This window comes from Macaca fascicularis, chromosome 2, assembly GCF_037993035.2.
Source record: "Macaca fascicularis isolate 582-1 chromosome 2, T2T-MFA8v1.1".
In the NCBI taxonomy this organism is placed as follows: Eukaryota; Metazoa; Chordata; class Mammalia; order Primates; family Cercopithecidae; genus Macaca; species Macaca fascicularis.
The window spans coordinates 169,572,783-169,594,244 of record NC_088376.1 but is presented as its reverse complement, the minus strand read 5'-3'; the positions used below and the strand labels follow the sequence as shown (position 1 = coordinate 169,594,244).

At 39.8% G+C, this 21,462-nt stretch overlaps 1 protein-coding gene across 10 annotated transcripts in view; it reads left to right on the top strand.

Moving 5' to 3' along the window:
- SIDT1 (SID1 transmembrane family member 1) overlaps window positions 1-21,462 on the top strand; it is a 90,640-nt gene that overhangs the window by 35,179 nt on the left and 33,999 nt on the right. For 5 of the 10 annotated variants that reach the window (XR_012431700.1, XR_012431701.1, XM_005548124.4 and 2 more), the window contains exons 4-10: window positions 2,953-2,998; window positions 6,608-6,709; window positions 7,363-7,446; window positions 8,559-8,646; window positions 9,846-9,917; window positions 10,340-10,433; window positions 18,317-18,360. Coding sequence is in view for 7 of the 10 variants with exons in the window: in XM_005548124.4 (XP_005548181.2) it covers window positions 2,953-2,998; window positions 6,608-6,709; window positions 7,363-7,446; window positions 8,559-8,646; window positions 9,846-9,917; window positions 10,340-10,433; window positions 18,317-18,360 (530 nt within the window). In the remaining 3 variants the exon portion in view is untranslated. Of the gene's footprint in view, window positions 1-2,952; window positions 2,999-6,607; window positions 6,710-7,362; window positions 7,447-8,497; window positions 8,647-9,845; window positions 9,918-10,339; window positions 10,434-18,316; window positions 18,361-21,462 lie in introns of those variants that run through there. The other 5 variants (XM_074033445.1, XM_074033444.1, XM_065539182.1 and 2 more) reach the window with 3 other exon arrangements.

Below are 21,462 nucleotides of genomic sequence, written 5' to 3'. Positions count from 1 at the left end.
GGTGGGTGGGAAAGCTACAGTCCTGAAGGGAGTTCATGGCAGATGGCAGGAGATAACAGGGAATGACATTCTGAAGTTCATAGTTCAGGTGAATAATAGCATATCATTTCCTTCAACAAACAAAGGAGGGGTTTTGAACGTCCACTGTGCTCTGTGCTAGGGGCTTGTTAATCAAGATGTGTAAGATGCTGTGACTCTCACAGTGCTCTCTGGTACTCACCTCAAAAACTACTGAAAGTTTGTCCTGCCTCTCTTTCTACATAGTCTTTCGTCCCATCTCTTTTATTTTTCTTCTACTTGGTTACTCTCCTGTCTATATTTCTTCTCCCTCTCTCTACCCCACCCATGCGCCCCTCTCTGCCTCTTCTCCTGACTCCCCTATCTGCACCTCTGTCTGTCAAGTCCATGGGTTTTTGCCCTTCTCCCCTTTCTTGAAATAGCCAACACAAGGAAACAAAATTGTTTTTTAGCCTCTTATGTTTAACAAATAAACATAACATAAACAGGTTAAAATGTGTTTCATCTTTAAAACAAATCAGTTGAAATTGTTATACTTCTTTCTCTAAAACTAACAATCTATGAGCTTCAGTTAGCTTTGTTCTGTTGTCAATGACCTGTAATAAAATAAACCTTCCCCACCTCTGTTAGGGTTCATGTGGAAGGAAGCAGAATATTTCACCTGCAACAGATACAATGTTTATTTTGCATATACTGCCGACTTCATGAGAAAGTACGGACATAAATGATAGTCTTTTTTTTTTTTTTTTTTTTTTTTTTTTTGAGACGGAGTCTTGCTCAGTCACCCAGGCTGGAGTGCGGTGGCGCGATCTCGGCTCACTGCAAGCTCCGCCTCCCGGGTTCTCGCCATTCTCCTGCCTCAGCCTCCCGAGTAGCTGGGACTACAGGCGCCCGCCACTACGCCCGGCTAGTTTTTTTTTTTTTGTATTTTTAGTAGAGACGGGGTTTCACCGTGTTAGACAGGATGGTCTCGATCTCCCGACCTCGTGATCCGCCCGTCTCAGCCTCCCAAAGTGCTGGGATTACAGGCTTGAGCTGCGCCCGGCCAATGATAGTCTTAAACACAGTAACATGTTTTACAAGCTTGCATGCATTGTACTAGCAAATAAAACATAAAGAACAAGAAACAAAACAGAAAGTGAATATCGAATCTTCATCCATTTCATATTATGACTGAAACTCAAATGATGGGGAAAATTAAAATGGCCAAAAAATACGGGTTGCTTCTGCAAATTTCATGCTGTCACGAAAAACCGGTGGACTTGAAAGATGAGGGTGCAGATAAGAGAGTCAGGAGAAGTCATGTCGCCAGCCAAGAAAATCGTGTCCTCTTTGTTCTCTGATCTGGCAACAAAGAGAGTTGAAGGACTCATGTTGCCCTGGTAACAGTGGGAGACACTCCCAGACTGCTGAAAGGCTCTACCCAGCCCACACACAGTATCACAGGTCCCAACTCTGGCCAAGGACTCTCTGGCCAAAGATTCTCTGGAGCAGAAACATAACTGGGTTTGACACTCACTTTGGCTTCTTTAGGCGACTTACGGACAGAAGTTTTCAGGTCTGCTTCAGAAGAAACAATCCTCAACATTGATTATGATTTCTGTTACAAGTAGATATATAAAAATTACATCTATTGTTGTGAGCTAAATTCCGAGCCCGGCCTGATGACAGCCTAAGTTGTGGTCATTACCTTTATAAATAGTGCTCAAATTTTATGACTTCTAAATAACACCTCTAATTATACACCTCTTGCTTAAATGTTTTGAAATGCCCTTTCTAAAGAAATCATTAATTTTAAAACAGGTATTTAATTTTTATGAAAGGAAAATCAAGAGTGGAGAGAAAAAAATCTTCAGAGAGCCCCAGGGGATGAAGCTAATGAGAAATCCCAGAAGTTCAAGTTCAGATGCCCAGAAAAGCAGGGCACATTGGAGGGGCAGGAGCATGCACCCCCAGGTGTGGGGTTCAGCAGCCTGGGGGTCTGAGACTGCCGTGGACTTGTGTGCATGATCTTCATGGCTAACGATGAGGCAAGAGCCAGAAAGGCAAAAGCCCAAAGTAGTCCTTATAAAACTATAGAGAAGACCACATTTGTCTTTGTGACAAACACTTGAACTGTTTCATAGATGCTCATGGCAGACAGCCCTCTATGCTACCAATTTATGCTTCCTATCTCTTCACACTCTCCTTTCTTCAGTGCCTAGATCATTGCTGTCTTACATGGAAGAATGAAAGTATCTAATAATGTAATTCACAGTAAATTACTAATTGAAGAGAAAAAAGCCTCATTATATTCTTTTGGTGGTATTTATATTTTAAAGGAGGGTCTTAGAAGGCAATGCCTAACCCAAAGGGAACTAAATCTTGGGGAATTTCAGCCAGTGTGGCAGCAATCAGGGAGCTATTTGGGGATAGTAAGGGCATGTTTCTGTCCCTAGCCACCATCCCATGTGGTTATCTATTCACCGTGTTTAGTAAAAAGTGATCCATTTTGCCATGGGTCCATCAAAATTATTTTGAAATAGTATCTACAGTATCCAAAAGGACCTTGAACCTGGGTTTCCTCTCTCCTTCAGCCCACTTCTGTTACCTAAACCCTGTGCTTGACTGTAAAATCAAGCACAAGAGAGTCCCAAGGCAAAAGTGGCTACAAAAGTAAACAACTACCTTATATAGATATGGCTTCATGGATATTTAAAGACATAAAAATAATAATCCCCTTCCCCAGTCTGGTCATTCTTGAGCGTTGAAACCACCAAGTCCCCATGCAGTCTGCTTCGTCAGTTTCATGGGACGAGAACTCCCCTCACCAAGGGTGAAGCTCTCCTCGAGTCTACTTTAAGATGGCTTTCTTTTAAATAAATAATTTTTGCTCACTAACTTATACTTTTCTCTCACTTTTCCCCTTTCCCTTCTGCCACTTACGTTTCTCAGGACAAATGTTGCCTTTCACTTTACTGCCAGCCCCTCCCAACCTCAGGTAAGTGAATGGGTTCCAAGAGTTATCAACATCCTACGCGTTGGTGTTGCCTTCCTGTTAGTGAAACCATGTTACCACGGTAGAGTTAGCATGTGGGGTTGCCCTTGACCTTTCACAACTTGAAGTATATTCGTATTCCACTTTATTCTTTGTGTTACAGGAATTTTAGACATAATATTTAATCATATCACTTTAATAGATATAAAATGGGCAGCATGCTATTTGTTTTCAGGTGTTCCTTGGTTCAACCTTCATTGAGCAAATCGTGTGCCCACTATGCACCAAGAACTTCGTTAGACTGCACCTGGTGCTGGAGACACAAAGATGAAGAACAGAGAGACACAACTTCTGCCATTATGAACCCGATAGCTGGGAAGCGGTAGTGGGGATAGGGAGTAAAAGGCTGACACCAAAGAGATACAGAAACAATTAATTAACCTGGAAATACAATGAAAATAAGACAGATTTTAATGTTTACAATGTTATAAGTGTAATAAATTAGTTTCTCCTCTCATAAAGAGCCAGAATGTTGACAAAAAATATTAGGAGAATTAGATATTTTTGTTGTGCTCTGCATTAAACCATAAACACAAATAGAATAAATACATGAAAACTTGGCTTAAGTCAGGCTGTTTTTCTCGTGTCATTTCTAGTTACCTTCCTTTTTTCTTTCATAAGCTTCTGAAGACAAAACTCTATATAATAGCATGTTTGAAACAAGTTTATTTGTTGTATGTTTTCTTTAGTCTGTAATATAGCTTTGGTCATAAATAGCTACTTAGGCTTTGCTTTGGAGTAGTAAAACTGGGATTAACATGGACTTGTCGTAAATATACTACAATCACTGTTGTGCTGGTAAATAGTTCACAACTGGTTTTCAGAGAGAAAGCCCTGATTTGTGGTGTTTGCCCATTTCTGTGGTGTAAATACCTCCACTATGACTGATTTTAAGCTCCCATTGTGATGTCACTGGGAAGTGACTAATGCACAATCAGCTCTCCCAAGCCTGAATGAACCAACTCCCACACCTTTTAAACTTCCTGTCTGTGAAAGTCTCCGCAATGCATATGTACTGCCACCCAGTGGCAGGAGAGGGCCAAAGGCCCTTAATATACCACCCTCAACATTTATTGACTATTTAATTTCAAGAAATATTTTACAAGCACTAATTAGTAGGAGTAAAGACAGAAACCTAAAAAAAGCGGGGGGGGGGCGGGAATAACTTTCATTCTAGCTACAGGAATAGTATAGTCTAACAGTCCTGTACAGAGCTATAATAAATATGATATACTGACCAGGTGTGGTGGCTTGCACCTGTAATCCCAACACTTTGGGAGGCTGAGGCAGGAGTATCACTTGAGGCCAGAAGTTCAAGACCAGCCTGGGCAACAGAGCAAGACCCTGTCTTTACAAAAACTTTAAAAATAAAAAATTAGCCGGGCATGGAATCTTGCACGTATAGCTTTGACTATGCAGGAGGCTGAGACAGAAAGATCATTTGAGCCCAGGAGGTCAAGACTACAGTGATACATGATTGTGCCACTGCAACCTAGCCTGGGTGACAGCGTGAGACCCTATCTCTGAAAAAAAATTTAAATAATTTGCATCTAAACCCCAAACTGGACTAAAATATACTTAGAACAAACTAATAAAACAGGCCAGGCGCAGTGGCTCATGCCTGTAATCCTAGCTCTTTGGGAGGCCGAGGCGGGCGGATCACGAGGTTAGGAGATCGAGACCATCCTGGCTAACACAATGAAGCCCTGTCTCTACTAAAAATACAAAAAATTAGCAAGGCATCGCAGCGGGCACCTGTAGTCCCAGCTACTCGGGAGGCTGAGGCAGGAGAATGGCGTGAACCCGGGAGGTGGAGTTTGCAGTGAGCTGAGATTGCTCCAGCCTGAACAACAGAGCAAGTCTCAGTCTCAAAAAAAAAAAAAAAAAAAAAAAAAAAAAAACCTAATAAAACAAAACAAATTCCTTGATATCGATGAAAGTCTTACTTTACTCTTAACTAGTCTCATTTTCACCTATATTTTGTATCCTCTTTGACTACAGGAAATATTTTCTTTTTCTCTAAACTCACCCAAATGATTGCTCATTCTCAGATAACTTGTGTCAATCACTGTCTGCCTCTATTCCAGGAGTTAGAAGCAGGTCGCAGAAACTGGGGAGGTAGCCAGGAGCCAGATAGTGATTTTTCAGCCTAAATTCCAGCCATTGCTTTGGGTATTTGTCATTCGCTTCTTTCTGGTAAAGGTGGATTGTCAGGCAGGGATCAAAAACATTTATTTGGGGTTTAAGGTAATTTACAGATAAAGTTGTTAATACTTTCAGTGGGTGTTTACTGCTTGCACAAAACCAATTACTATCATATACGGGAACATATATGAGGCTCATTATTGCCAACAGTAATCATAGTAATGCTCTTGAGTTACAAAGTATGGATTTCCTGGGAAACAAGAACACTCTTGGGAATTCCACACTCCTCATCTGTTGAAGAGCCCTGTATTATATGTATTTGAGTCGAGTTCCAAAATTAAGTGGGTTCTTGGGGGTATTGCCATCTGTTGTAAGGTGTGGATAGACTTCCAATTGCATCATTAATGACACTCCTTAATTCTGAGATAATTTTTCCCCATCAGAAAGCTTTGGATTATTGAAAAGGATTTCATTTTTATTGTCCTGGTACTCAAAATAGGGTTAGGAAAAAAGATGTTGAAATACAAAGCTAAGTTTTAACTTGTTTTGCCTCTCTGTACATGATAGATTATTAGAGTCTTATTTGGGAGCCTGTTTTGGTTGCTTTTCTCAAAAATCTTAATCACAGGCTTAATATAGCTTCTCAACCAGTTATCATAGTTTATAATTATTTGGCAGAATTCCCCTTTCTTCATCATTAAGAACAAGTTTACAACTTAGAGTTATATTTTTCCAGCGGACTCGTAATCTACATGGGTAAATAGTACAACTTCTTTCAATTAAAAATGTTTCCTAAATCTGGTGTTATTTGAAAAATACTTTTAAAAGACACCTCAACCTGCCCAAAATTGTGAACATATTTCTGGGGACTCTACATGGGACTTGATCTTTGAATCTCTGTATGTTCTCAGTAGATCCCAGCCAGCAACAAGTTTCCTGATCAAAAGGGCAAAGGGGAGGATGAGTCTAGTGCAAATTCTTGCCTATGGGAAGGTGGTTAAAATTGTTGAAAAACAGGCTTATCTGCTTTTCAGTATGGAGTTTTCACATGTCACACTGACCACACAGAAGTGAATCTTATCACATGTTATGTCTCACTTATCCTTAATTCGAAGGGGGCAGGATGCTTCTTAAACAGGAAACAAAATAAATGACTATTTCTTTTACCCTAGAAAAAGAAATAGCAACATTGCATAAAATGGCTGTTTTGTCTTGTTTACTGCTATATTCTTAATGCCTGGCACACAGCCCTGCACAGATTTAGTTGCTCATTATGTATGAGATGAAGAGCTAACTGAACTCATTAATGGAGATTCACTGAGATTTACATATAAATTTTGTGCCTAATAGAGGAAACAATCCCATTCATGTAAATATAAATCGTGTCTTTCTTTTTCTTATTCTCAGTATTTTCTATACAAGTTTCCCAAAGACGTGGACTCAGTTGTCATTAAAGTGGTGTCTGAAATGGCTTATCCATGTTCTGTTGTCTCAGTCCAGAATATCATGGTGAGTGCTGGTAACTTCTCAACCTTCTACTATAGAGCATTATATTATTCCAAAACAAATGAAAGAGAAGGATGCGAAGCATGCCATCCTCTTACTGGGTATCTCCCTTCCAAAACTACTAAACAATACGAACAGTATCTATGAGTACGAGTGGGCAGACTGTGTTTGCAGACACTAATTTGGAGAGGTAAAGAATAGTTAAGTCTTCACCAAAATCAATAAAGCAAAGAAGGAAAGGAGGGAGGAAGCAGGGAAGGACTGTAACAAAGAACCAGGAAGACCAAGTTGTGGGCTCCACAAGAAAACTAAAACTGAACCCTACCATTTGTTCTGTTTTTAAATTTTTATTGTAACATTGGGTTCTTTCTGTCTCCTGAGATGTTAATGAAAATTGAAAAAAGTGTTATACACTTTAAGACAATAGTTTTATAGTTCTCTTCAATATAACGTGACTTTGACTTTAGAGGACGAGGCCCCAAGTCTTAGGAAGACTATGTCATGACTGTTCAAGGGGGGAAACTTTACCTGTTTCTGGTTAATAAGGATCCCCTGCTCTGTGATCCAAGCAGAAAGATGCTGACAGGACCTATGTGTGGCAGGACATTGCACGACATTATGTATGCTTTCCTTTTTATTCCTTATGCATGCTGCAGTGCCCGGTGTATGATCTTGACCACGATGTGGAATTTAATGGTGTCTATCAGTCCATGACTAAGAAAGCTGCCATCACACTACAGGTGAGACATTGTTTCTGTGGGCATTGTTGCCAATGATAATGCTCAATAGATAGTCAGTGTACTGACTGAGCCAGCATCTTAAAGGGATGGCCATCCATGATGTGCCTAGGATCTCCTTCCTTTCTGATTGGTTTAAAAACTAATATGTCTGGCCAGGCACAGTGGCTCATGCCTGTAATCCCAGCACTTTGGCTGGCCGAGGCAGGAGGATCACCTGAGGTCAGGAGTTCAAGACCAGCTTGGCCAATATGGCAAAACCCAGTCTCTACTAAAAACACAAAAATTAGCTGGGTGTGGTGGTGCACCCCTGTAATCCCAGCTACTCAGGAGGCTGAGGCAGGAGAATCGCTTGAACCCAAGAGGCGGAGGTTGCAGTGAGCCGAGATCACACCACTCCACTCCAGCCTGGGCAACAAGAGCAAAACTCCGTCTCAAAAACCAACCAACCAAACAAACAAAACGATATATGTCTATGCCTGAAATTTAAAAAAAAAAAAAAAAAGTCATTTTCTTACTGGGCTGAACATGACACCAGAAGTTTGGGGATGATTTTTTTTTTTAAAGACAGGGTTGTAGAACTATAATGGACCTTAAAGTTCATCTTGTCAACCGCACTTCATTCATGGATGAGGAAATGGGCACATAGAGAAACACACTTAGAGTAACTCAAAGCCAAGATGATAACTGAGTCCTTTGCCTCCCTAACCTAAATTATTTATTCAACTGCTGAGTGTGTCAATTTTAGAAAAGTTATTTATCATTAGATTCTAAAATAAAAACTTAACATGTAAGCATTTGTTATTAAACATAGGCTATACACGTATTATTTGTATGGTGCTTATTAAAGTTCTAAGCACTCAAATAGGCACAAAATTGATTGAAATCAGAAATGTATATCTATTTACCTTAATTTCTTGGATATAACAATTATCTCAGAGTGGATAATCTGGAGTTGATCACAGGTATGTGAAAGTCCTTTCCAAGGAGTTAGAGGGCAGGGGTGAACTTTATTTTTCTTCTCTTTCCTCTTTCTTTCTGCCCCCACCCCCAGGGACTTTCTCCCTTCTAGCTCTTTCTTACCGCCTATCATAAGGTTGTTATGTCTTATGCAGAAGAAGGATTTTCCAGGCGAGCAGTTCTTCGTGGTATTTGTGATAAAGCCTGAAGATTATGCCTGTGGAGGATCTTTCTTCATCCAGGGTAAGAGCTAGTGAGGAACACTTGGCTACTTAGAAAAACCTGAAGGAAGGGAGTGCAAGGGAAGCTGAAACCTCCCTCTAGTTCCCACTAAGCAAGGGTTGGTTCCATCAGTATGACTGGGAAAGGCATCTGAGAGATACTTGAGAAAAAAACAAAAGATAGAAAGTAACAGATCTAAAGGTATTATTGATACTACAAAATGTCATTTAGTGCGTTTCATCTTTTTGAAGCATTGTATTCCCTCAGACCATGGAAGATAAGTTCACTCGGTTGGCCCTTTACTCAACAAATATTTGCTATCACGAAGTAATGATCTTACACAGCGATCAAAGTACATTTCCTAAGATGGGGTGGTAGCCGGTAGCCGTGTAACTACTTACATTTATCAGTAGTCATCATTTCCACAGTGATGGACAAGAAAAATTCAGCATTCTCCATCTCAGTTGCCAAAAATTTTACCTTGAAAAATAGTAGGAAAGCCAACTGCAACAACTTATCCCAATAATAAGGGGTATGGGAGCTCTTAGGCATAGTACAGATAGTTATGGTTAACTACCCAGTAGCTACCTTAAGGGCAGAATAGGCTGATGATTGAAAACGTAGACCACTAGCCAGTGATTAACCACATGTGACCAACACAAAGTGTGTTTCCTGTTGATTGTAACATCATTTCCTTGGTATGAATGTTTAGGTGAAATTTCTCCTAGTATGTTCTTTAACCTCTTAATTACATGGCTCCAAAATTTTGCCAATGTCAAATATTCCTTGGTAAACTACAAGCCCTTTCATGACTATATAAGAGGGAAAAAATTGTACTGGCTAGAAACATACAAACCAAAGGAAGAGGTAGCTTCTGTTTTCACAGCTGTTTTCTTCACATGTCTGTGGATATCAGGGGAAGCGTCCACCCCTCTTCACTGGAGAAGGGAGGCTGCAATCTATCACTGCATCTGTTAGTGATACCAAAATGCACACAAGCAAAGGCCAAATTGAGAGTCTAATGCTAGCCTCCTTCACCAAAAGGGATTTCAGATGGTTTGAAGGTTTGGGAGTTAGATATTCCTCCAGTTCTTGCTAAAATAACATTCAGCAATCAGAGTTAATTCTGGACATTTTTTGAACAATTGTTCAGATAAGAGACCCAAAAAATCATTATCTGATTCATTGTGTTTTGTTCTTTTTTTATTTTTTTAAACCAGAAAAGGAAAACCAGACCTGGAATCTACAGCGAAAGAAGAACCTCGAAGTGACCATTGTTCCTTCCGTTAAAGGTCAGTGTTGGCTCCAGAATGCATCGGAGAGATTCCTGTGTCGGAAAATCAGTCATATCATTTGATATTACTGTCATCCTTCCAGAGAGAATTGTCATAAGAAAAGTAAAGTATATTTACCTTAGAAATAGAAAAGGGAATCAGAGCATTTTGTCACATCCCTCCTAAAAACAAAGGGACCTCAATCATGAAGTTGTAGACAGGCAGTCCCTTCCCAGCTTCTACTGGGAAGTCATCACTGTGAACGGTAGCTACTGTGGATGATGTCTGGGGACCTCCAGTAGCAGTTTTGCTATGAATAAAAATTTCTTAGGACTTAAGAATGAATATGATGGAGGGCGGCCCTTTAAGCTGTCCTGTCTCAGACAGAGTCTTCTTTTCTACAGAGGATGACCTGACTAAAGTTGTTTCTCTCCCTTCAGAATCTGTTTATGTGAAATCCAGTCTTTTCAGTGTCTTCATCTTCCTGTTCTTCTACTTGGGATGCCTGCTTGTTGTGTTTGTTCATTATCTGAGGTAGGTCAATCACTTCCAGAAATGTTAATCCCCTGTGCCTGTCTCTGTGTAACTCTTGGAGCGCAGACTTGACAGCCATATTGACTGGCTTCAAATCTCCCTCAGCCACTAGCGGTGTGACCTTGGATACCTCGTGACCTTGGAGACGTTGCTCAACTCCCTGTGCTTCAGTTTCCTCATCCGTAAAATGAGATAATAATTTACCCCACAAAATGTACAACTGCAGTGTTTATATCAATAACACACACATAATAGGTGCTGGTAGAGTGTCAGTTATTTTCCTAGTTAATTAAAACTCAACAAAAAGGCAACATGTATATTTTTTAGACCAGAAAATACTCACTGTAGATGGTCAGTTTTTCCTAACATGTAGATTTAGAAACAGCTTTAAACATTCTATCAAAAAGTAAATGTAATGCCTAAAATAAATTTTGAGGTGCAACAAAAAGCAGGAGTAATGTTCTTTGATACAACATTACCAAGTGTTTTCCTGCTATTGTAGCATCGATTTTCCAGTAAAATGTCCCTTGGGGGGAAAAAGGAGGTAATTGTGCTGTAATTTGACCAAGGAAATTTCCCTTGCCAAGAGTTTGGAGCCCCTAATGACACAGGGCTTTCCTTCCCTCTCTCAGCGGGGTTGAACCTTGAGAATTCCGTTCTTTGTGGCCCTCTCTGTGAAACAGCTACAAAAGAATGGCAGGAGATTTACAATAAACAAATGTTCTTTCTCTTCTTGAACAAGTAAAGAAAACAAAGCCAGCATGGAGTTTTGAGACTATTTGCAAAATGAACTCCATCCATGGAAAGATTTCATGGCTACCTCAGTGATACAACTCCGTATCTTAAGAATATGGGTCTATCTCTGACTCAAAAAAAACTGCCTCGATGACCTGTATGAAACTTTTGAGTTCAGATATTGCCTTCAAACACAGTAGATGACTGCTGGCCAAATCTGGGACAATTTGAACACCAAAATTATTAGGAATAATGCATTATAGACCATTGGAAAAAATAAAAATGTCTGAGTCCCTGTTGATAAAGGAAGGAAGGGCCTAAACACCTGTGGATACACATTCAGCGATTCAACAAATTTACGAAAACAGCTACCCATTTGGTAAAGGAGCCATTAGCAGATACTGGTAGTAGAAGGGAGAAAGAACTCTTGACTACAGCAAAATGACAAAAGCTGGCTGGTAAATATGGAGGAGTGCCGGAGTTGGAAAATCATCATTTTGCAAATATCATGTTAAAGACTAGATTTGCTTAAGAATCATTGATGAATGTCAAATCTAACATGCAGAAATCTGATGAGGATGAAGATGTGTGCATGGCCTTAAAGTGTATCCTCACAAATTGCTTAGTAGTTAAAGTGGAAAAAATAGTAGATATACAGTAAGAAGTCAAGCATATTGACAGGGTGATCAAAATTAATATCACCAAGGAGAAGATGGACATTCTGTGCCTCCAGAAGTGACACTCTGAGAAGGACACAATGTCACTTTTGCACCATTCCAGAAATGCATATTTGGAATCTAATCATGTGGAAAAATCAGACAACCTCCAACAATAAACATTCCATTAAAATGTGTCATAAAAGACAAAGAAAATTTATAAAAGTATTCCAGATTGAAGGAGACTAAAGATATGTTACAACTAAAGACAATACCTGATCTCAATGAGGATCTTACATTATACTAGCAGAAAAATATACAATAAAAGATATTATTGAGTCAATTGACAAAACTGGAATACAGATAGTAGATTAGATAAGAATATCACATCAATGTTAAATTTGTGAATTTGATAACTGTATTGTGGTTATGTAAGAGAATATTTTTTTGAAATATTTAGGAATAAAAGTTCAGGTCTTGGTTGTATGCAAGTTACTTTCAAATGGTCCAGGAAAAAAAGTGTGTATATATGTGTGTGTGTATCTTGGTACGTATATATCATATATATTACATCTTTATGGAGAGAGTGAGAATGATCAAAGCAAATGAGGTAATAAGCTAACAATTGGTTGAATCTATTTAAAGGGTATATTGGTATTCTGTGTTCTTATTCTTGCAACTTCTCTATAAATCTGAAATTATTTTCAAATAAAAGTTAAAAACAAAACCCCCAGGCTACAGGTGAATATTATACCTGGAAAGTATACAGTAGCTGATTAGCAACTCACTTAATTTATCAAATCAGAGTTACTAATATTTAGCAGGTACTTGCTGTGAGCCAAGCATTGTGCTCTAATTAGCTTCTTCTTGATGTTTGCTTACAAACTCCTTTTAGTGTCACACTCTTCCATTCACTGAAAGAAAGCAGCGTATGATACATTTGAAAGAAAGCATGGTTCCATTTGCCTTTCATGGCAAGTGCTCTAAATAAATTATCTCATCTGATGCCCCCCAACAGTGGGTACTATTATTATCACCAAGTGACAGTTAAGGAAATTGAGGCACAGAGGGATTAAGCAATTGTAACAAGAATTCATAGCCAGTAAATGAAGGAGCTAGGATTTGAACTCAAGCAGTCTGGATCCAGAGCCTTAGGCCTGAAGCAGGCTGATCAAAGTGGGTCTAGAGTGGTCAAGCCCTATGAGAGATGACAGTGCTGACCAAGAATGCCACACCAAAAGCCTGGCACCCCAGCAAGGATCTAAGTTGAAAAGGGTCCAAAACGCTTCCAATTTTGCCTTGGATGAGTTCCAATATCATGGAAAGAAGTTCCTCTGTTATGCCTCTCATAGGAAGACTGTCTCTACTCCTGACGTTTTAGATTTTAGAAAACTGGAGTGTTCCTTTTTAGTTAGCTAGTATGCATAGTTAACATACAAACAGACAAGTTAAGCTAATAGCTGGTTATCAATCACTCTGAAGTTGTTATTTAGCCAACTAAGGCAAGCAGTTTTTCTAAGCTGTGGTATAAGGCTCTATGGAAACTTCTAGTCACAGATTATTTTGCTACAGTCAAATGCACAGCTTAGATTTCTCCAAATATAGACAAAGTGGAAATAGAAATGCAAAATGTAAGAACTATTTGGCATTCTAAATAGAAGAATAGACTGAGGGAAAAAAATGCTCTAATTGGAGAACTTTTCCTTCATTAACTAAGCAAAATAACAAAGTTTTCTGTAAAACCATATGAAGCTAGTCATCTCAGGATAATGCCAGTTACTTGATGAGTCCCTTAAACCCTATTACGAGTACCTATGGGGTTTGTAGTACATGCTATGAGATCAGGATAAAAAACATTGATCAGAGACATGGATCCTGCCATCAGGGAGGTAAGAATCCAAAGCATCTTCATACTGTATTAGCCTGAAACTAAACACTATTCCCTTCCCATCCTCCAGCCTCAGTCCATTCAACATGTGTTTATGAAGCCCCCCATGATGAATGTGCAGGTCCTGGACCAAGCACTGCATACTTGTTCTCTTACTTGTTCTTCACAATCACATTGCCAGACATTGAATCCAAACTGCCCAATCCAGAATACTCATCCTTCCCTTTGATTCTTGTATTCGTTATCTATTACCACAATAATGCTACAATTTATTTTTTTATTTTATTTTATTTTATTTTATTTTTTTGAGATGGAGTCTCTCTCTCTCGCCCAGGCTGGAGTGCAGTGGCGTGATCTCGGCTCACTGCAAGCTCCACCTCCTGGGTTCACGCCATTCTCCTGCCTCAGCCTCCCAAGAATGCTACATTTAAAAAAAAAAAAAAAATCTGTGGCACACAGCAAAACATGTTAAAGCTTGCTCACAAATCTATGGGTCAGCTGGATGGTTCTGCTAATCTGGGCTGGGCTGAGAGATCCCAGGAGGGTGTGATCAGAGAGTGTGGTCCACTGGCAGATCAACTAGGAGCTAGCTCTTCTGGGCTGGCCTCAGCTGCACTTGTCTGTCATCCTGAAGCAGGCTAGCTGGGGCTTATTTGTTTCCAAGAGAGACAGCAGAAGAGTGCAAGCCCTCCTGAAGATGCAGGTTCAGAATTAACACAATGTTACTTCCCCCTCATTCAATTGGCCAAAATAAGTCATGAGGGTAGTCTAGATTCAAGAAACGAAGATGTAGACTCTACCTTTTGGTTGAAGGAGCTGGATACAAGGTGAGGTGCAGCCATTTTGCAATCAATCTAGCACAGCCTTCATTTGCTATTTTTTCGTTAATTCACTAGATACCACCTGCCTTATCCTAGCTTTGTAAATCATTTAACTCCTCTAATGAAAAATTTTGTCAGTTCCAAAATCTAGTGCAATCATGGGTAAAGCCTGTTAATACAAACACATGATCAAAACATCATTTTCTATAAGTACATACAATTGCTTTCCAGTCAGTTGTTAACTAAAATTGTTAAAAAGGAACTTCACTACAGCCTTATTTGCCAGTTATGAGAGTCAAGCCAAATCACAACTTCCCTCCTTTTTTTTTTTTTTTTTTTTGCTGTAGTCTTTCACCCTGTCACCCAGGTTGGAGTGCAGTGGCACGATCTCAGTTCACTGCAACCTCCACCTCCTGGGTTCAAGCAATTCTCCTTTCGCAGTATCCTGAGTAGCTGGACTACAGGCGCGTGCCACCACGCCTGGCTAATTTTTCTGTTTTTAGTAGAGACAGAGTTTCACCATATTGGTCAGGCTGCTCTTGAATTCTTTACCTCAGGTGATCCACCCACCTTGGCCTCCCACAGTGCTGGGATTACAAGCGTGAGCCACTGCACCTGACCAACTTTTCTCCTTAAAGATATGCGTCATTCATTCAACAAATATTTAGTGATCATCTATGTGCCAGCTGTACCCTAGAAGTTGGAGATATATTATAGTGAATGAAACAGTATATATCTCTGCTGTGATAGAGCTTACATTTTTAAAGGGAAGAAATATACAAGCAAGTAAGCAACTAATAAAGAAAATCATTCCAGGTACTGACGGAAAAAACACATTGGTATGATAAAGAACGATTGGATTGGAGAAGCTACTTTCGAGTAGATTTGGTTGGCAGGGAAGGTCTCTCATAACCAAGACCTGAATGGCAAGAAGGAGCCAGCCATGAAAGGATCTGGAGAGAGAGTGACTCAGGTTGAGAACAAAAGCCAAGGCCCCCTGCCATTCAGGAATTTGGTATGTCTAGGCACAAAAGAGCTATGAAGAGAAGTTCTGCAACCAAACATACCAAAATCAGGATATGCAACTTCTAGAGTTCCCATCTGGAAGTAATAAGAGAATGTACCAAAACACGGGCACTTCTGGTCCCCAACTTTCCTCTCACACCCTCCAACTTCATTTGGAGATAATAATTCACATTTTAATTCTTGATGGACATTCCCAAATGGTATAGTTTGTTTGTTAATAATGACTTTATTGAGATATAATTCATAGACCGTAAAATTCACCCTTCTAAAGTACACAATTTTGTGATTTTTAGTATATTCATAGTTGCATAAGCATCCCATGATCTAATTCAGAATGTTTTCATCATTCCAAAAAGAAACTCCGAGTTTAACAAGATTGCATGAGATCAATATACAAAAAATCATTTGTATTTCTCTACATTAGCAATGAGCAATCCAAAAATAAAATTAAGAAAACAATTCCATTTACAAAAGCACACAAAATAATAAAAGATTTTGGAGTAAATTTAACAAATTCAGTGTAAGACTTGTACATTGAAAACTGCAAAACATCATTGAAATAAATTAAAGGAGATTTAAACAAATGAAAAGACATCCCATGTGCATAGACTGGAAGATTTAATATTGCTAAGATAATGCAGCAGATAGAATAATGGTCCCCAGAAGGTGTCTATGTCTAATCTCTAGAACCTGTGAATATGTTACCTTACATGGCAAAAAGAACTGGTAGATGTGACAAAGTTATGAAGATTATCTTGGATTATCTATGTGGACCTAAGGTAATCACAAGAATTCTTATGAAGGAGACAAAAAGGTCAAAGGCAGAAGAAGGAAATGCGACAAAGGAAGCAGAGGTTGGAAGGGGCCACGAGTCAAGAAATGCAGGCTGCCTCTAGAAGCTTGAAAGACAAGAAAATGAATACTCCCCTGTAGCCTCCAGAAGTACAGGCCTGCTGACACCTTTATTTTAGCCATACAAGGCACATTTTGATATTCTGACTCCCAGAACTGTAAGATAATAAACTTGTATTGTTTTAAACCACTAAGTCTGTGAGTTCGTTACAGCAGCAGTAGGAAACTAATATACTTGACAATACTCCTCAAATTAAACTACAAATTCAACACAATCCCTTGCAAAGTCCCAGCTGGCATTTTCACAGAAATTGACAAACTGATCCTAAAATTCATATGAAAATGAAAGGGACCCAGAAGCCAAAACAATCCTGAAAAAAGAAGAAGAAAGTTGAAGGATTTGCACTTTCTGATATCAAACTTATTACAAAGTTGCAGTCATCAGGATTCTGGTACTGACATAAAGAAAGACATATGGAAGTCTGAGGCAGGAGAATGGGGTGAACCCAGGAGGCAGAGCTTGCAGTGAACCAAGATCACACCACTGCACTCCAGCCTGGGCGACAGAGCAAGACTCTGGAGATGAAAGACTGTTTTTGCTATACAGCCACTGTCGATAACAATTTGGAAAAAAAGTTAAACATAGAATTATCTCATGCTCAACAATTCCACTCCTAGCTATATACCCAGGATAACTGAAAACATATGTCCACACAAAAACTTGTACACAAATGTTCATAACAGTGTTACTCATGACAGCCAAAATATGAAAACAACCAAAATATCCATTAAGTGCAAACATGTCAATGAAAGGTGGTATACCCATACAATGGAATATTATTCAGCCATAAAAAGACTGAAGTACTGATACATACTACAGCATGGATGAACCTTGAAAACATTATACTAACTGAAAGAAACTAGACACAAAAGTTTGCATATAAAATGATTCATTTTTAATGAAATGTCCAAAATAGGCAAACTTATAGAGACAGAAAGTAGATTAGTGTTTTCCAGGGGATGGGGAGTGACTGGTCATGGGTTTGAAATTTCTTCTGGGGATGATGAAAATATTCTAGAATTCAATATTGGTGGGAGCTATACAACTTTGTGAATGTATTTGACTGGTGTGAAAGTAATTGCCTTTTTGCCATTATTTTTGAAAGCAAAATCACAATTACTTTTGCACCAATCTAATATTAAAACTCACTAAATTATGCACTTTAAAGGGTGAATTTTATGGTATGTGAATTACATCTGAAAACTGATGAATGAATAAACGATGTAAATGACTGAGAATGAAAGTGCTGGGATATATGGTAACTGTGTTTAACTTTTTGGGAAACAGACAAACTTTTCCAAAGTGACTGCACCATTTTACATTCCCACCAGCAATGTATCAGAGTTCCAATTTCTCCATGTCTAAACACATGTGTTTTTTTGTTGTTGTTTGTTTTGTTTTTCTTTTTTTTTTTTCTTTTCTTTTCTTTTTTTTTTTTTTTTTTTGAGACAGAATCTCACTCTGTCGCCCAGGCTGCAGTGCAGTGGCATGATCTCAGCTCACTGCAACCTCTGCCTCCTGGGTTCAGGCAATTCTCCTGCCTCAGCCTCCCAAGTAGCTGAGACTACAGGCGCCCGCCATCACACCCAGCTAATTTTTGTATTTTCAGTAGAGACAGGGTTTCACTATATTGGCCAGGCTGGTCTCGAACTCTTGACTTTGTGATCCGCCAGCCTTGTCCTCCCAAAGTGCTGGGATTACAGACGTGTGCCATCGCGCCTGGCCCCAAAGACATGTTTTGAAGAGACCCTAGTAGACAAATCTGCAACAAAATCTATAAGGAACCAATGTAAAATCCTGAGGTTTTCGCTGTCTTAGGAGCATGTGTATGTGTTTGTTTGCAGGTTTCACAGAAAATCCACTGATGGAAGCTTTGGGTCCAGTGATGGTAAGAGCAATGCTTGGTTTCAATTCAAAATGGTGTCGCATAGTGTGGCAATATCCCATTTCATCCTTCTTTTACCTCTCTGCCTTTTGCAATTTACAAACCCTCCCTTCATTCCTATCCCACAGAGTAATCTAGCCTGCAGTTGGAAAGCAGAGCTAGTGAAAACCAATTCTATAGTTCAAGGGGTCCCAAACCCTAGGCCGTGGACTGGTACTGGTCTGTGGCCTGTTAGGAGCTGGGCTGCATAGAAGGAGGTGAGTGGCAGGCGAGCGAGCATTACCACCTGAGCTCTGCCTCCTGTCAGATAAGTGACAGCATTCGATTCTCATAGGAGAGCAAACCCTGTTGTGAACCGTGCATGCGAGGGATCTGAGTTGCATGCTCCTTACGAGAATCTAATGCCATAACCCATTCCCACCCCCGTCTGTGGAAAAATTGTCTTTCGTGAAACCAGTCCCTAAATGTTGGAGCCAAAAATGTTGGAGACTGTTGCTGTAGTTGATAATTATTGAGACGTGGAGGTCACACTAAAAACCTTTACTAGGAGTGTCCCTTGTAATCACAGACCTTTGGTCAGCCATTCATCTTTTTTAAAAGTTTCACCTTTTCGAGGACATCATTGTTCCTACCTAATTCATACATAATTGTTCATATCCCAAAGCTGATTTGTGAACAACAGTAAGAATGTATTGTGCCAACTCTAATACAGAGTTTACTTTTCCCAAACTGAAACGGAGGCTTTTTTAAGTGTCTAGAAAACTGAAATCCTTGACACTAGCAAGTATAATAAAGAGTATAATAACTTGGGGGAATCCAGAGTAATTGACTCTCCAGTGATCGTACTACACCTTTTCCTCCACTCTGAGAGTTTGAACAAAGGAATTCAATGACCTGATCTTTTTAACAAACTTGAAAATTTAAATGTCCTCATTTTTGAAAAACCTAAACTCAGTGTTCATAAGTTATTAGGCACAGAGCAAGAATTTGGTTAAAAAGGAATATGAAGTGGAACTTGGTTTTTAAGTCATACATAGCAGATATTTAGTGTTTTCCACACTTAAATGAGGTCACAGAATCTTAGAAAGAGTCAAACTCACCCGCTACACCCCTCCAGCAGGATGATTGCTCCCTTTGCTGGAGAGTTTGCTCTTTTTTTTTTAATGTTTGTCTTCCTTAATGTCAGCATGTCTGTTTTTCCAGCCACCCAAGCACTTTGTTTTATAAACATTCAGCTGTCAGTGTAAAAAACTGTAAAAGAACACCTGCTCTCACGGCTTTAAAATTCTAAATGCTCCTCTCCCTTTTAGTCATCAAATATTTAAATGAATTTGTCTGCTCTCTGGATCTCATCTTTTTTCCTACAGTGTCTCCAGGCTTTGTGATTAGTTTAGGCCTAGTTGAACTTAGGCTTACATCCAATCGATTGAATCCCATTGGGTAGCCTCTGAATGGATAATCTGTTATTTTTTATTGTATGAGTAAAGTCATTTTATTACAATAATATGTATTAAAGGAATTCTGTATTCAGAAGGGTCTGCTGAACATTGAAGCATAAGTGGACAAAGCTGGGACTTGAGCCAGATCATTGTCCAGGTTCAGGGAGGCTCTGAAAATTATCTAAGAGCTGGAGGTACCCTTCTGACGGTAAGCGGAAACACATGAGTGAGCAGAAAGAGTAAAGATGCATCGTTAAGATTCATGTGGGTGTAAGTAACAACAGTAACAAGAAAAAAAAATACCTCAAACATGCTTAATCAAGAAAGAGACTCCTAGCTCTGGAAGTTGAGCCAAAATATGTACTTCAGGATTGATGAGTCCAGTGGCTCTGGTCCATTTCCCTGCCATTCCCTTGGCTTCAATTTACTCCCAGGGCTGGCAGTGAGATGGGTCAAGGCTCACACCTTCACCTGACAACACCAGAGGGAAGGACCTTTTCAGAAGCCCTCAGCAACTTCTTGTGTTTTATTGGCCTAGAGTGAATCATACACTTATTGTTAAACCAGTCACTGCAAAGAACAGATTTACCTACACATCAGACAAACCTACTTTTAGAATTAAGGTTAGGTCCTCTTCTTTAAGACGAGAGTTTCTCAAACTCAATATTATTGACATTATGGGCCAGATAATTATTTGTTGTTGGGGGCTATTCCGTATCTTATAGGATGTTTAATAGCATCCTTCACCTCCACGCACTAGATTCTAGGAGTTGCCCTTCCTTGGAACAACTAAAAATGCCTCCAGGCTTGGCACAGTGGCTCATACCTGTAATCCCAGCATTTGGGGAGGCCGAGGTGGGAGGATTGTTTGGGCTTAGGAGTTCGAGACCAGCCTGGGCAACATAGTGAGACTTTGTCTCTACAAAAACAAATAAACAAAATTAGGTGGGCGCGGTGGTGCGCACCTGTGCTCCAGCTACTTCGGAGGCTGACGTGAGAGGATCGCTTGAGCCCAGGATGCTGGGGCTGCAGGGAGCTGAAATCACATCACTGCACTCCAACTTAGGTGACAGAGCAAGACCATGTCTCGGGAGAAAAATGCCTCCAGACATTGCCAAATGTCTTTTTGGGGGCAAAACTGTTTCCCCACCTCCCCCTGTTTGAGAACCATGGACCTAAACACATGAAGACACCTAAATAAGATGCCAGCTAAGGGCTTTGAAATAGGAAGAAAATAAGGAACCTTTGTAATGTAGAGAGGCCACAGGGAATGATGGCATCGCCCCCAATGTCATGACCACTGGTGAGTCAGGACCTAGACGCTTAAACCAAGAGCAGAAGACAAGCTCTGCCCAAGGGAAGAACCAGTGACTTTTTTAGGCATCCCAAACAGAGCATCGAGAAACCAGCCAGGAGCAAGAGACAGAGGCAAGTAAGGACCATATGTGGAAGCTAATGAGAGACATTCAGGGAAGAAACAAGGATACAGAAATGTCTTTCTCTCCCAAGGCCAGGATCAGCGTGACCATGGGGCACAGGAAGTTCAATAGAGCTCAGAGTTACAGGAAATGCCTTGGGTGCTTATGTCCAGAGAAAATGCTAGAAGCAGCTTCTGAAAGGGGAAGAGGATCCCACTAGACTTAATATGGTGTCTCCCCACATCATT